At 41.2% G+C, this 13,580-nt stretch overlaps 1 protein-coding gene across 1 annotated transcript in view; it reads right to left on the bottom strand.

Annotated features, from left to right (window-relative positions):
* Positions 1 to 13,580, bottom strand: part of RAVER2 (ribonucleoprotein, PTB binding 2) — a gene marked incomplete in the record, with an annotated part of 339,360 nt that overhangs the window by 252,556 nt on the left and 73,224 nt on the right. The window contains 1 exon segment of the mRNA XM_053693676.1: positions 4,460 to 4,926. Coding sequence (XP_053549651.1) covers positions 4,460 to 4,926 — 467 coding nt within the window.

The raw sequence follows: 13,580 nt of genomic DNA, 5'->3' as shown, positions 1-13,580 counted from the left end.
TTGCCATAGATCAAAATGAAATTGCTGATCCAAACACTCTATTTATAAATGAAAATCATGGAAAATGTCAGGGGTGCCTAAACTTTTGCATACAACTGTATATTGCCAAGTATGCACACGTAACCTATACAGAATATCTCCCGCTCTTTTCATAAAGAAGCTTTTTCTCATGAAAGCACTTTTTTAGACTATGTACCATTGACAGTGCATTAACGGGTCAGCACGCATTTCTTTCTTACCATGTCTATTACAATACTGCATTGTATATTTAAATGATTAATACATTGTAGAACTATTGAAATTCAACTCGGAATGCTTGGCTACTTTAGCCAATGTCTAGCAAGCCTGGTTAACAGAATGTCGCCACACCCATTAAACAGTTGAAGCCAATAAATATGCAGGTAAGATAGCCAATGGACAGTCCTGACGAGGCCCCCGGCTTTTGCTCAGCACTGTTGGACGAAACGCGTGTTGACTGATACTTTGAAACTTAGTAGCAAGCAGTTTGTGTTCCAGTGGCGGTGTTTGAAACTGTATCTACCTTACTTCTGTCGGTCACCTGTAGAGCAGGGTGATATGGCTTTGAGAAGAGGAGAGGCTTACGAGCTGTGTTTGCACCGTCCTGCTCACTGTAGTGGAAATCTGCAGGCGAGATCCACCTTCATGTTGCTACTGTATTAACCTATTCCTGCACCTGTGAGAAAACAGCCTACTCTCCAACTTACCTGCCAGGATGGCTCTGGATTGAATAAGCAATTGATCCCCTGGGTATTAGGGGACGTTTTCACCTCGTTTACCAGCTGCTTCAACAGCAATCTGCTCCGAGTGAGCATACAGTAGGCCGTTACTGTGGAAGTCTTTTTGAAAGTGCCATCATCTGATCAGAGACTGGTTGTATTATACTACACATCTCTGTTAATAACATTCTTATATATGACGGAGCGTCTTTATTTTCATAAACAGTCATCTTTGCACACTTTGCTATCTTGCCTTGTATTGAGATCTTGGGCTGTCCCCGGCAATAACATATATACAGAGACATTTGCTGACTTCTATGTGCCCTGTTCTTAAGCTGCATATTTTTATTTGATTTATTGATGTTAAATCTCTTCCCTCTTTTTGCAAGCTTACCTGTCCCCCTTTTTTTAATCTAACGCAGCGGTATAGGTTTTTTAGGTGTGTAGCACACCATAGGTGCTTGAATTTTCACTTGTATGTCTTTTGTCCTTTGCAATAAACCTATATGTTTTTGTTGTAACCACATATGCACTTGTCCTTTCCGTGTATTCCAGTCTATATATTATATTTTTTTTTTCTTCAAATATGGGATAAAAGAGTGCTGAAACTCTTCATTTTTCAGAATCTTATTTTGATTTCTGATCCATCTTTCGCTCTTTTTCTATTTGGATAGATTATATATATATATATATATATATATATATATATATATATATATATATATATATATATATATATACACACACACATATACATACATACATACATACACACATACACACATACGTCTTAATTCACTCGTTGTGGCCAATTAGGTACAGGCATAAACAAATCCTTTCCACATATGAACCAATCACTCTGCAATATGCATTTCACAGGAAAATTAATTACAGGAAAAGCAGGTAAAATATTTTTTTTTTAAAAAATGCAATGCACTTTCTAGTTAATGTAATAAACATTGTAACAGGAATGAAATGTAAAAGTTTGATGTCCCTTTATGAGAACACAAGCCTAGAGATAAACCTATACGCTGTATCATGAGCATGCTGCATAATGACATCCCCAGAACAACTCTGGTTCCTGGCAAAATTAATGTAGAGCTTTTTTCCTTCCCACTCATCTAATAAACAGAAAATATAAAGAAAAGGAAAACAAAAAATGTTAAAAAAAAAAATATGCTTTCCTGATGAATGCATTTATTTCCGGATATGGTGAGTCCACGACGTCCTCAATTAATAGTGGGAATATCACTCCTGGCCAGCGGGAGGCAAAGAGAACCACAGCAAAGCTGTTAAGTGTCACTCCCCTACCCATAAACCCCAGTCATTCGACCGAAGGGAAATGGAAAAAAGGAATAACACAAAGGTGTATAGGTGCCTGAGGTTTAGTCAAAATAAAATGTCTTTAATAAAAGGGTGGGGTTGTGGACTCACCATATCTAGAAATAAATACATTTATCAGGTAAGCATAAATTTTGTTTCTTTCCTAAGATATGGCGAGTCCACAACGTCTTCAGTTGCTAGTGGGAACCAATACCCAAGCTAGAGGACACAGATGACAAGGGAGGGATTAAAAGACAGGCAGGCCTAAACAGAAGGCACCACCGCTTGAAGAACCTTTCTCCCAAAAGAAGCCTCAGCAAAAGTATCAAATTTGAAAAATTTGGACAAAGTGTGCAGAGATTACCAAGTTGCAGCCTTGCAAATCTGTTCCACGGAAGCTTTATTTTTAAAAACGCCCAAGATGAGGAGACAGCCCTGATGGAATGAGCTGTAACTCTTTCAGGAAGCTGCTGACCAGTAGTCTCAAAAGCAAAACGAATAATACTTCCTAACCAGAGTGAAAGAAGTAGCAGAAGCTTTCTGACCGCTTTCCTGAGAAACATACAAACAAACAGGGCAAAAGACTGGCGAAAATCCTTAGTCGCCTATAGATATTACTTAAGAGCATGCACAACATCCAAATTGTGCAACAGACTTTCATTATGAGAAGGCGGTTTAGGACAGAGAGAAGGAACAATTTCCTGATTAATATTTCTATCCGAAACCACCTTAGGGCGAAACCCCAATTTAGTATAAAGAACTGCCTTATCAGCATGAAAAATAAGGTGAGGCGAATCACACTGCAAAGCCGAGAGTTCCGAGACTCTCCGAGCAGAAGAGATAGCAACAAGAAACAAAACCTTCCAAGATAACTTTATATATATGAAATGCATAGGCTCAAATGGACTTTAAGAACAAGGTTAAGGCTCCAAGGAGGAGCAACAGACTTAAACACAGGCCGGATTCTGACCAGGGCCTGAACAAAAAGATTGAACATCTGCCAGACGCTTAAGCAACAAAATAGATAGTGCAGAAATCTGACCTTTCAGAGTACCGACTAACAGTTCCTTCTCCAGACCTTCCTGGAGAAAAGACAGAATTCTAGGAATCCTGACCCTACTCTAAGAGTAACCCTTGGATTCACACCAATAAAGGTATTTACGCCATATCTTATGGTAAATTTTTCTAGTAACAGGATTACGAGCCTGAATCAAGGTCTCAATGACCGACTTAGAAAAACCACGCTTAGACAGGACTAAGCGTTCAATCTCCAAGCAATCAATATCAGTGAAACGAGATTTGAATGGAGGAATGGACCCTGAGTTAGAAGGTCCTTCCCTCAGAGGCAACCTCCAAGGTGGAAGAGATGACATCTGCACTAGGTCTGCATACCAGATCCTGCGAGGCCATGCGGGGGCTATTAGAATTACTGATGCTCTCTCCTGCTTGATACGAGCAATGACTTGTGGAAGGTATGCTAGATTGAAATCCCAAGGAACCGTCAGAGCATCTATCAGGGCGGCCTGCAGATCCCTTGACCTTGAACTGTACCTTGGAAGCTTGGCATTCTGAAGAGACGCCATCAGATCCAACTCCGGCACACCCCATTTCAGGGTTAACCTGGAGAACACCTCCGGATGGAGAGCCTACTACCCGGGATGAAATGTCTGTCAGCTCAGGAAGTCCGCTTACCAGTTGTCCACTCCTGGAATGTGGATGGCAGATAGACAGCAATTGTGGGCTTACGCCCACTGAACAATCCGAGCCACCTCCTTCATGGCTAAGGAACTCAGAGTTCCTCCCTGGTGGTTGATGTAAGCCACTGAGGTGACATTGTCTGACTGGAACCTAATAAACCGGGCTAAGGATAACTGAGACCAAGCCATCAGAGCATTGTCAATCGCTCTCAACTCGATGTTTAAGGGGAGAGCAGACTCCTCCCGAGTCCATAGTCCTTGCACCTTTAACGAGTCCCAGACTGCTCCCCAGCCCAGCAGGCTGGCGTCCGTGTTAACAATCATCCAGGAAGGTCTCCGGAAGCATGTGCCCAGAGACAGATGCTACTTTCATAACTGCTTTAAAGCCACCACTGCCCTACTGAAGAGACTAACGTGGAGTACGTCTAGACCCAAAAATCTTGCTTGTAGCGAAATATATTCAAATTTTCTTCAGACATAAAAACTTCACCTCCTCCATTGACAGAGGCAAAGAGAATGACTGGGGTTTATGAGTAGGGGAGTGACACATAACAGCTTTGCTGTGGTGCTCTTTGCCTCCTCCTGCAGGCCAGGATTGATATTCCCAACAGTAATTGAGGAAGTTGTGGACTCACCATATCTTGGGGGGGGGGGGGGAAGCACATCACCTTTACTACAAGAATAAAAATGTTTTTAACATACCTGGAAGAACGCAGGTTGGTGTAATGATGAGAAGAGTTGCATTATCTCAGAGCTGTTGCAGTCCTTGGGAAGCTTATCAACAGAAAGGCACTTAGAGTGAATAAGATCTTCTGTTAACTGGTTTATGTCCATCCACTGTGCAAAGAGAGTGTATTCCTCTAGCGTTTTCCCAAGTAATTCCAACCTGGCTTTGGATGCGGAGTCTTTTTTCATGTACTCTACAAAGCCATAACCCTTTGAATTCCCAGTGAATTCACTGTACACCAGAAAACATCTCTCAATATTTCCATATACTCGTACAAGTTCCTCAAACTCCTGCAGCGATAGCAAGGGAGGAAGGTTGGTAATGCACAGCACAGCATCAGTTGGTTGCAGCTGAACTGAGATTTCTTTATCTCGGAAGGTGTATTGGTGGAAATTCTGAATAGCGTCTTGTGCTTGCTTGCCATTTAATAAACTGATAAATGCTGAAACAAAACAGGTTACCACGTTTTTATGGAACAGCAATACAATGCTATACAAAATATTTCACAAGTGGCTTTTTAAAGGGAGAGTGAAAAACATAATTTATGCTTACCTGATAAATTTATTTCTCTTGTAGTGTATCCAGTCCACGGATCATCCATTACTTATGGGATATTCTCCTTCCCAACAGGAAGTTGCAAGAGGATCACCCACAGCAGAGCTGCTATATAGCTCCTCCCCTAACTGTCATATCCAGTCATTCGACCGAAAACAAACAGAGAAAGGAGAAACCATAGGGTGCAGTGGTGACTGTAGTTTAATTAAAATTTAGACCTGCCTTAAAAGGACAGGGCGGGCCGTGGACTGGATACACTACAAGAGAAATAAATTTATCAGGTAAGCATAAATTATGTTTTCTCTTGTTAAGTGTATCCAGTCCACGGATCATCCATTACTTGTGGGATACCAATACCAAAGCTAAAGTACACGGATGATGGGAGGAACAAGGCAGGATTAAGCGGAAAGAACCACTGCCTGAAGAACCTTTCTCCCAAAAACAGCCTCCGAAGAAGCAAAAGTATCAAATTTGTAAAATTTTGAAAAAGTGTGAAGCGAAGACCAAGTCGTGGCCTTGCAAATCTGTTCAACAGAGGCCTCATTTTTAAAGGCCCAGATGGAAGCCACAGCTCTAGTAGAATGAGCTGTAATCCTTTCAGGGGGCTGCTGTCCAGCAGTCTCATAGGCTAGGTGTATTATGCTCCGAAGCCAAAAGGAAAGAGAGGTTGCCGAAGCTTTTTGACCTCTCCTCTGTCCAGAGTAAACGACAAACAGGGTAGATGTTTGACGAAAATCTTTAGTAGCTTGTAAGTAAAACTTCAAGGCACGGACTACGTCCAGATTATGTAAAGGACGTTCCTTCTTTGAAGAAGGATTAGGACACAATGATGGAACAACAATCTCTTGATTGATATTCTTGTTAGAAACCACCTTAGGTAAAAACCCAGGTTTGGTACGCAGGACTACCTTATCTGCATGAAAAATCAGATAAGGAGAATCACATTGTAAGGCAGATAGCTCAGAGACTCTCCGAGCCGAGGAAATAGCCATCAAAAACAGAACTTTCCAAGATAAAAGTTTAATATCAATGGAATGAAGGGGTTCCAACGGAACTCCTTGAAGAACTTTAAGAATCAAGTTTAAGCTCCACGGGGGAGCAACAGGTTTAAACACAGGTTTAATTCTAACCAAAGCCTGGCAAAATGCCTGGACATCTGGAACCTCTGCCAGACGCTTGTGCAAAAGAATAGACAGAGCAGAAATCTGTCCCTTTAAGGAACTAGCTGATAATCCTTTGTTCAAGCCCTCTTGGAGAAAAGACAATATTCTAGGAATCCTAACCTTACTCCATGAGTAATTCTTGGATTCACACCAATAAAGATATTTACTCCATATCTTGTGGTAGATTTTCCTGGTAACAGGCTTTCGTGCCTGTATTAAAGTATCAATGACTGACTCGGAGAAGCCACGCTTTGATAGAATCAAGCGTTCAATCTCCATACAGTCAGTCTCAGAGAAATTAGATTTGGATGATTGAAAGGACCTTGTATCAGAAGGTCCTGTCTTAGAGGCAGAGTCCATGGTGGAAAGGATGACATGTCCACTAGGTCTGCATACCAAGTCCTGCGTGGCCACGCAGGTGCTATCAGAATCACTGATGCTCTCTCCTGTTTGATTTTGGCAATCAGTCGAGGGAGCAGAGGAAATGGTGGAAACACATAAGCCAGGTTGAAGAACCAAGGCGCTGCTAGAGCATCTATCAACGTCGCTTCTGGGTCCCTGGACCTGGATCCGTAACAAGGAAGCTTGGCGTTCTGGCGAGACGTCATGAGATCCAACTCTGGTTTGCCCCAACGATGAATCAACTGAGCAAACACCTCCGGATGGAGTTCCCACTCCCCCGTATGGAAAGTCTGACGACTTAGAAAATCCGCCTCCCAGTTCTCCACGCCTGGGATATGGATTGCTGACAGGTGGCAAGAGTGGTACTCTGCCCAGCGAATTATATTTGAGACTTCTAACATCGCTAGGGAACTCCTGGTTCCCCCTTGATGGTTGATGTAAGCCACAGTCGTGATGTTGTCCGACTGAAATCTGATGAACCTCAGTGTTGCTAACTGAGGCCAAGCCAGAAGAGCATTGAATATCGATCTTAACTCCAGAATATTTATTGGAAGGAGTTTCTCCTCCTGAGTCCACGATCCCTGTGCCTTCAGGGAATTCCAGACTGCACCCCAACCTAGAAGGCTGGCATCTGTTGTTACAATTGTCCAATCTGGCCTGCAAAAGGTCATACCCTTGGACAGGTGTACCCGAGACAACCACCAGAGAAGAGAATCTCTGGTCTCTTGATCCAGATTTAGCAGAGGGGACAAATCTGTGTAGTCCCCATTCCACTGACTCAGCATGCATAATTGCAGCGGTCTGAGATGAAGGCGCGCAAATGGCACTATGTCCATTGCCGCTACCATTAAGCCGATTACCTCCATACACTGAGCTACCGAAGGGCGCGGAATGGAGTGAAGAACACGGCAAGCATTTAGAAGTTTTGATAACCTGGACTCCGTCAGGTAAATTTTTATTTCTACAGAATCTATAAGAGTCCCTAAGAAGGAGACTCTTGTGAGTGGGGATAGAGAACTCTTTTCCTCGTTCACTTTCCACCCGTGCGACCCCAGAAATGCCAGAACTATCTCTGTATGAGACTTGGCAACTTGAAAGCTTGACGCCTGTATCAGGATGTCGTCTAGACACGGAGCCACCGTTATGCCTCGCGGTCTTAGAACCGCCAGAAGTGAGCCCAGAACCTTTGTAAAGATTCTCGGGGCTGTAGCCAACCCGAAGGGAAGAGCTACAAATTGGTAATGCCTATCTAGAAAGGCAAACCTTAGAAACCGATGATGATCTTTGTGAATCGGTATGTGAAGGTAGGCATCCTTTAAGTCCACTGTGGTCATGTACTGACCTTCTTGGATCATGGGTAGGATGGTCCGAATAGTTTCCATTTTGAAAGATGGAACTCTGAGGAATTTAAGATCTTTAGATCCAAAATTGGTCTGAAGGTTCCCTCTTATTTGATTCGAATAAAAACCCTGTCCTTGTTCCGTCCGCGGAACTGGATGGATCACTCCCATAACTAGGAGGTCTTGCACACAGCGTAGGAATGCCTCTTTATCTGATTTGCAGATAGCCTTGAAAGATGAAATCTCCCTTGTGGAGGGGAAGCTTTGAAGTCCAGAAGATATCCCTGAGATATGATCTCCAACGCCAAGGGATCCTGAACATCTCTTGCCCACGCCTGGGCGAAGAGAGAAAGTCTGCCCCCTACTAGATCTGTCGCCGGATAGGGGGCCGTTCCTTCATGCTGTCTTAGAAGCAGCAGCAGGCTTTCTGGCCTGCTTGCCTTTGTTCCAGGACTGGTTAGGCTTCCAGGCCTGCTTAGATTGAGCAAAGGTTCCCTCTTGTTTTGAAGCGGAGGAAGTTGATGCTGCACCTGCCTTGAAATTTCGAAAGGCACGAAAATTAGACTGTTTGGCCTTTGCTTTGGCCCTGTCCTGAGGAAGGGTGTGACCCTTACCTCCAGTAATGTCAGCAATAATTTCCTTCAAACCAGGCCCGAATAACGTCTGCCCATTGAAAGGAATGAGTAATTTAGACTTCGAAGTCACGTCAGCTGACCAGGATTTAAGCCATAGCGCCCTACGCGCTTGGATGGCGAATCCGGAATTCTTAGCCGTTAGTTTAGTCAAATGAACAATGGCATCAGAAACAAATGAGTTAGCTAGCTTAAGTGTTCTAAGCTTGTCAATAATTTCAGTCAATGGAGCTGTATGGATGGCCTCTTCCAGGGCCTCAAACCAGAATGCCGCGGCCGTGACAGGCGCAATGCATGCAAGGGGCTGTAAAATAAAACCTTGTTGAATAAACATTTTCTTAAGGTAACCCTCCAATTTTTTATCCACTGGATCTGAAAAAGCACAACTGTCCTCAACCGGGATAGTGGTACGCTTTGCTAAAGTAGAAACTGCTCCCTCCACCTTAGGGACCGTCTGCCATAAGTCCCGTGTAGTGGCGTCTATTGGAAACATTTTTCTAAATATAGGTGGGGGGGAAAAAGGCACCCCCGGTCTATCCCACTCCTTGCTAATAATTTCTGTAAGCCTTTTAGGTATAGGAAAAACATCAGTACACACCGGTACCGCATAGTATTTATCCAGCCTACACAATTTCTCTGGTACTGCAACTGTGTTACAGTCATTCAGAGCAGCTAATACCTCCCCAAGCAACACACGGAGGTTCTCAAGCTTAAATTTAAAATTAGAAATCTCTGAATCAGGATTCCCCGAATCAGAGATGTCACCCACAGACTGAAGCTCTCCGTCCTCATGATCTGCATATTGTGACGCAGTATCAGATATGGCCCTTACAGCATCTGCGCGCTCTGTATTTCTACTAACCCCAGAGCAATCGCGCTTGCCTCTTAATTCAGGCAACCTGGATAATACCTCTGACAGGTTATTATTCATGATTGCAGCCATGTCCTGCAAGGTAATCGCTATGGGCGTCCCTGATGTAAGTGGCGCCATATTAGCGTGCATCCCCTGAGCGGGAGGCGAAGGGTCTGACACGTGGGGAGAGTTAGTCGGCATAACTTCCCCCTCGTCAGAATCTTCTGGTGATATTTCTTTTCTGTTTAAGGTGAAATCAATACATTTAGTACACATTCTCCTATGGGGCTCCACCATGGCTTTCAAACATAATGAACAAGTAGTTTCCTCTGTGTCAGACATGTTTAAACAGACTAGCAATGAGACTAGCAAGCTTGGAAAACACTTTAAACAAGTTTACAAGCAATATAAAAAACGTTACTGCACCTTTAAGAAACACAAATTTTGTCAATTTTAAATAACAGTGAAAAAAGGCAGTTACACTAACATTTTTACAGTGTATGTAACAAGTTAGCAGAGCATTGCACCCACTTGCAAATGGATGATTAACCTCTTAATACCAAAAAATAATAAAAGACAAAAACGTTTTTTTTTGTTTTGTTTTTTCTTTTTCTTCAAACAGTCACAACAACTGCCACAGCTCTACTGTGGTTTTTTACCTCCCTCAATACGACTTTTAAAGCCTTTTGAGCCCTTCAGAGAAGTACTGGATCATGCAGGAAGAATCTGGATGTCTGTGTCTGTAATTTTTGCTGTGCAAAAAAATGGCAAATTAGGCCCCTCCCACTCATATTACAACAGTGGAAAGCCTAAGGAAACTGTTTCTAGGCCAAATTCAAGCCAGCCATGTGGAAAAAAACTAGGCCCCAATAAGTTTTATCACCAAATACATATAAAAACGATTAAACATGCCAGCAAACGTTTTATATTATATTTTTATAAGAGTATGCATCTCTATTAATAAGCCTGATACCAGTAGCTATCACTGCATTTAAGGCTTTACTTACATTAGTTCGGTATCAGCAGCATTTTCTAGCAAATTCCATCCCTAGAAAAATATTAACTGCACATACCTTATTGCAGGAAAACCTGCACGCCATTCCCTCTCTGAAGTTACCTCACTCCTCAGAATATGTGAGAACAGCCATGGATCTTAGTTACTTCTGCTAAGATCATAGAAAACGCAGGCAGATTCTTCTTCTAAATACTGCCTGAGATAAACAGTACACTCCGGCACCATTTAAAAATAACAAACTTCTGATTGAAGAATAAACTAAGTATAAAACACCACACTCCTCTTACGACCTCCATCTTGGTTGAGGCTTGCAAGAGAATCACTGGGTATGACAGTTAGGGGAGGAGCTATATAGCAGCTCTGCTGTGGGTGATCCTCTTGCAACTTCCTGTTGGGAAGGAGAATATCCCATAAGTAATGGATGATCCGTGGACTGGATACACTTAACAAGAGAAATTAAACTTTCATGATTCAGATAGATCAGCAATTTTAAACAACTTTCCAATTTACTTCCATTAACAAAATGTTCACAGTCTTTATAGATTTAAACTTTTTGAGTCACCAGATCCTACTGAGTATGTGCAATAATTCACAGAATATACGTATATGGATTTGTGATTGGCTGATGGCTGTCACATGATACAGGGGGAGTGGAAAAAGACATAACTGAAATTTCTCAGAAAAAAAAAATGTTATTGCATTGTCTTTTTATCATGTATTTGTTTATTATGCAAATTACTATATTTACTGGTCCTTTAAGGCAGTGTAGCAAGTACCCTATAGGCATATAGTTGTTTTCTATGTACCCCAACTATAGCACAAATATTTAAATATTATTGATCTTTTACATGAGCAAAAATGAAAATCATGTGTATCACAAGTTTGTATCCAATATATTAATGAATAAAATATATGGGAAATTAGATATATCTTTTATGTTTTCCATAAGTTAATATTTGGCAATATTACAACAGAGAATAGTTAACTCATAAAACAGATATATTAATGAAATTAATAATTATATGAAATTAATGGGCTTTTACCTTAAAAAAAGGAAAATAAACTCTATACTGCATGATGAGGAAAGTAAGCAACATCTTTCTATTTTCAATAATCATTTCATACACAGTTTGTCTCATTTTACTGTAGCACACTTTAGTATGATGCACTTTACCTATTTCACAGTGGCAAATTTATCGGACACTTGGTTACAGTAATACACTTTCTCTGTTCATCTCAGCGAAGCTCAACTCCAGCCCTCATATGTCACTAACAAGCTAAGGTTTTACTAATTTGAGGTGAATCAGTGATTGAGCAGTGGCCCAACCTAGGCAAGGAAACACGCATACTCTGCTCGGTTAGCAGTGCTCATACGTACAAAATCAGACACAAAGCTTTCTTTCATATGTCAACGATAGAAACATCAGGTAAAAAACATAATTTATGTAAGAACTTGCCTGATAAATTCATTTCTTTCATATTGGCAAGAGTCCATGAGCTAGTGACGTATGGGATATACAATCCTACTAGGAGGGGCAAAGTTTCCCAAACCTCAAAATGCCTATAAATACACCCCCCACCACACCCACAATTCAGTTTAACGAAAAAGCCAAGTAGTGGGGTGATGGAAATAGAATTGTACTTTATACAAAAAACATAACCACCATAAAAAGGGTGGGTCTCATGGACTCTTGCCAATTACATGAAAGAAAACATAATTTATGTAAGAACTAACCTGATAAATTAATTTCTTTCATATTGGCAAGAGTCCATGAGCTAGTGACGTATGGGATAGTAATACCCAAGATGTGGAACACCACAGAAGAGTTACTAGAGAGGGAGGGATAAAATAAAAACAGCAATTTTCCGCTGAAAAAATGAAATCCACAACCAAAAGAGGAATCAAACTGAAACAGCTGCCTGAAGAACTTTTCTACCAAAAACTACTACAGAAGAAGCAAATACATCAAAACGGTAGAATTTAGTAAATGTATGCAAAGAAGACAAAGTCGCTGCTTTGCAAATCTGATCAACTGAAGCTTCATTCTTAAAAGCCCACAAAGTGGATACTGATCTAGTAGCATGAGCTGTGATTCTCTGAGGCGGAGCCTGACCCAACTGCAAATAAGCCTGAAGAATCAAAAGCTTTAACCAATAAAATGGCAGAAGCTTTCTGACCTTTCTGAGAACCAGAAAAGTCAACAAATAGACTAGAAGTCTTCCTGAAATCTTTAGTAGCTTCAACATAATATTTCAAAGCTCTTACAACATCGAGAGAATTTAAGGATCTCTCCAAAGAATTCTTAGGATTAGGACACAAATAGGGGACAACAATTTCCCTATTAATGTTGTTAGAATTCACAACTTTAGGTAAAAATTTAAATGAAGTCCGCAAAAATGCCTTATCTTGATAAAAAAAAAAAAATCAGAAAAGGTGACTGACAAGAAAGAGCAGATCATTCAGCAACTCTTCTAGCAGAAGAGATAGCCAAAGGGAACAACACTTTCCAAGAAAGTAGTTTAATATCCAAAGAATGCATAGGCTCAAAAGGAGGAGCCTGTAAAGCTTTCAAAACCAAATTAAGACTCCAAGGAGGAGAGATTGATTTAATGACAAGCTTAATACGGACCAAAGCCTGAACAAAACAGTGAATATCAGGAAGCTTAGCAATCTTTCTGTGAAATAAAATAGAAAGAGCAGAGATTTTTCCCTTCAAGGAACTTGCAGACAAACCTTTATCCAAACCATCCAGAAGAAACTGTAAAATTCTAGGAACTCTAAAAGAATGCCAGGAGAATTTATGAGAAGAACACCATGAAATATGTCTCCTAAACTCGATAATAAATCTTCCTAGAAACAGATTTACGAGCCTGTAACATAGTATCAATCACTGAGTCAGAGAAACCTCTACGACTAAGCGTTCAATTTCCATACCTTCAAATTCAATGATTTGAGATCCAGAAGGTCTAGTCTTAAAGGAAGTAGCCAAGGTTGACAAGGTCCGCATACCAGAACCTTTGAGGCCATGCTGGTGCTACCAGAAACACAAACAAATTTTTCATGATGATCTTGGAGATCACTCTTGGAAGAAAAACTAGAGGCAGGAAGATATAAGCAGGTTGGTAAAATCAAGGA

The sequence above is a fragment of the Bombina bombina genome, chromosome 10 (assembly GCF_027579735.1).
Source record: "Bombina bombina isolate aBomBom1 chromosome 10, aBomBom1.pri, whole genome shotgun sequence".
Classification (NCBI taxonomy): Eukaryota; Metazoa; Chordata; class Amphibia; order Anura; family Bombinatoridae; genus Bombina; species Bombina bombina.
The sequence above is the reverse complement of the archived record's forward strand: the minus strand, read 5'-3'. Positions and strand labels throughout refer to the sequence as shown.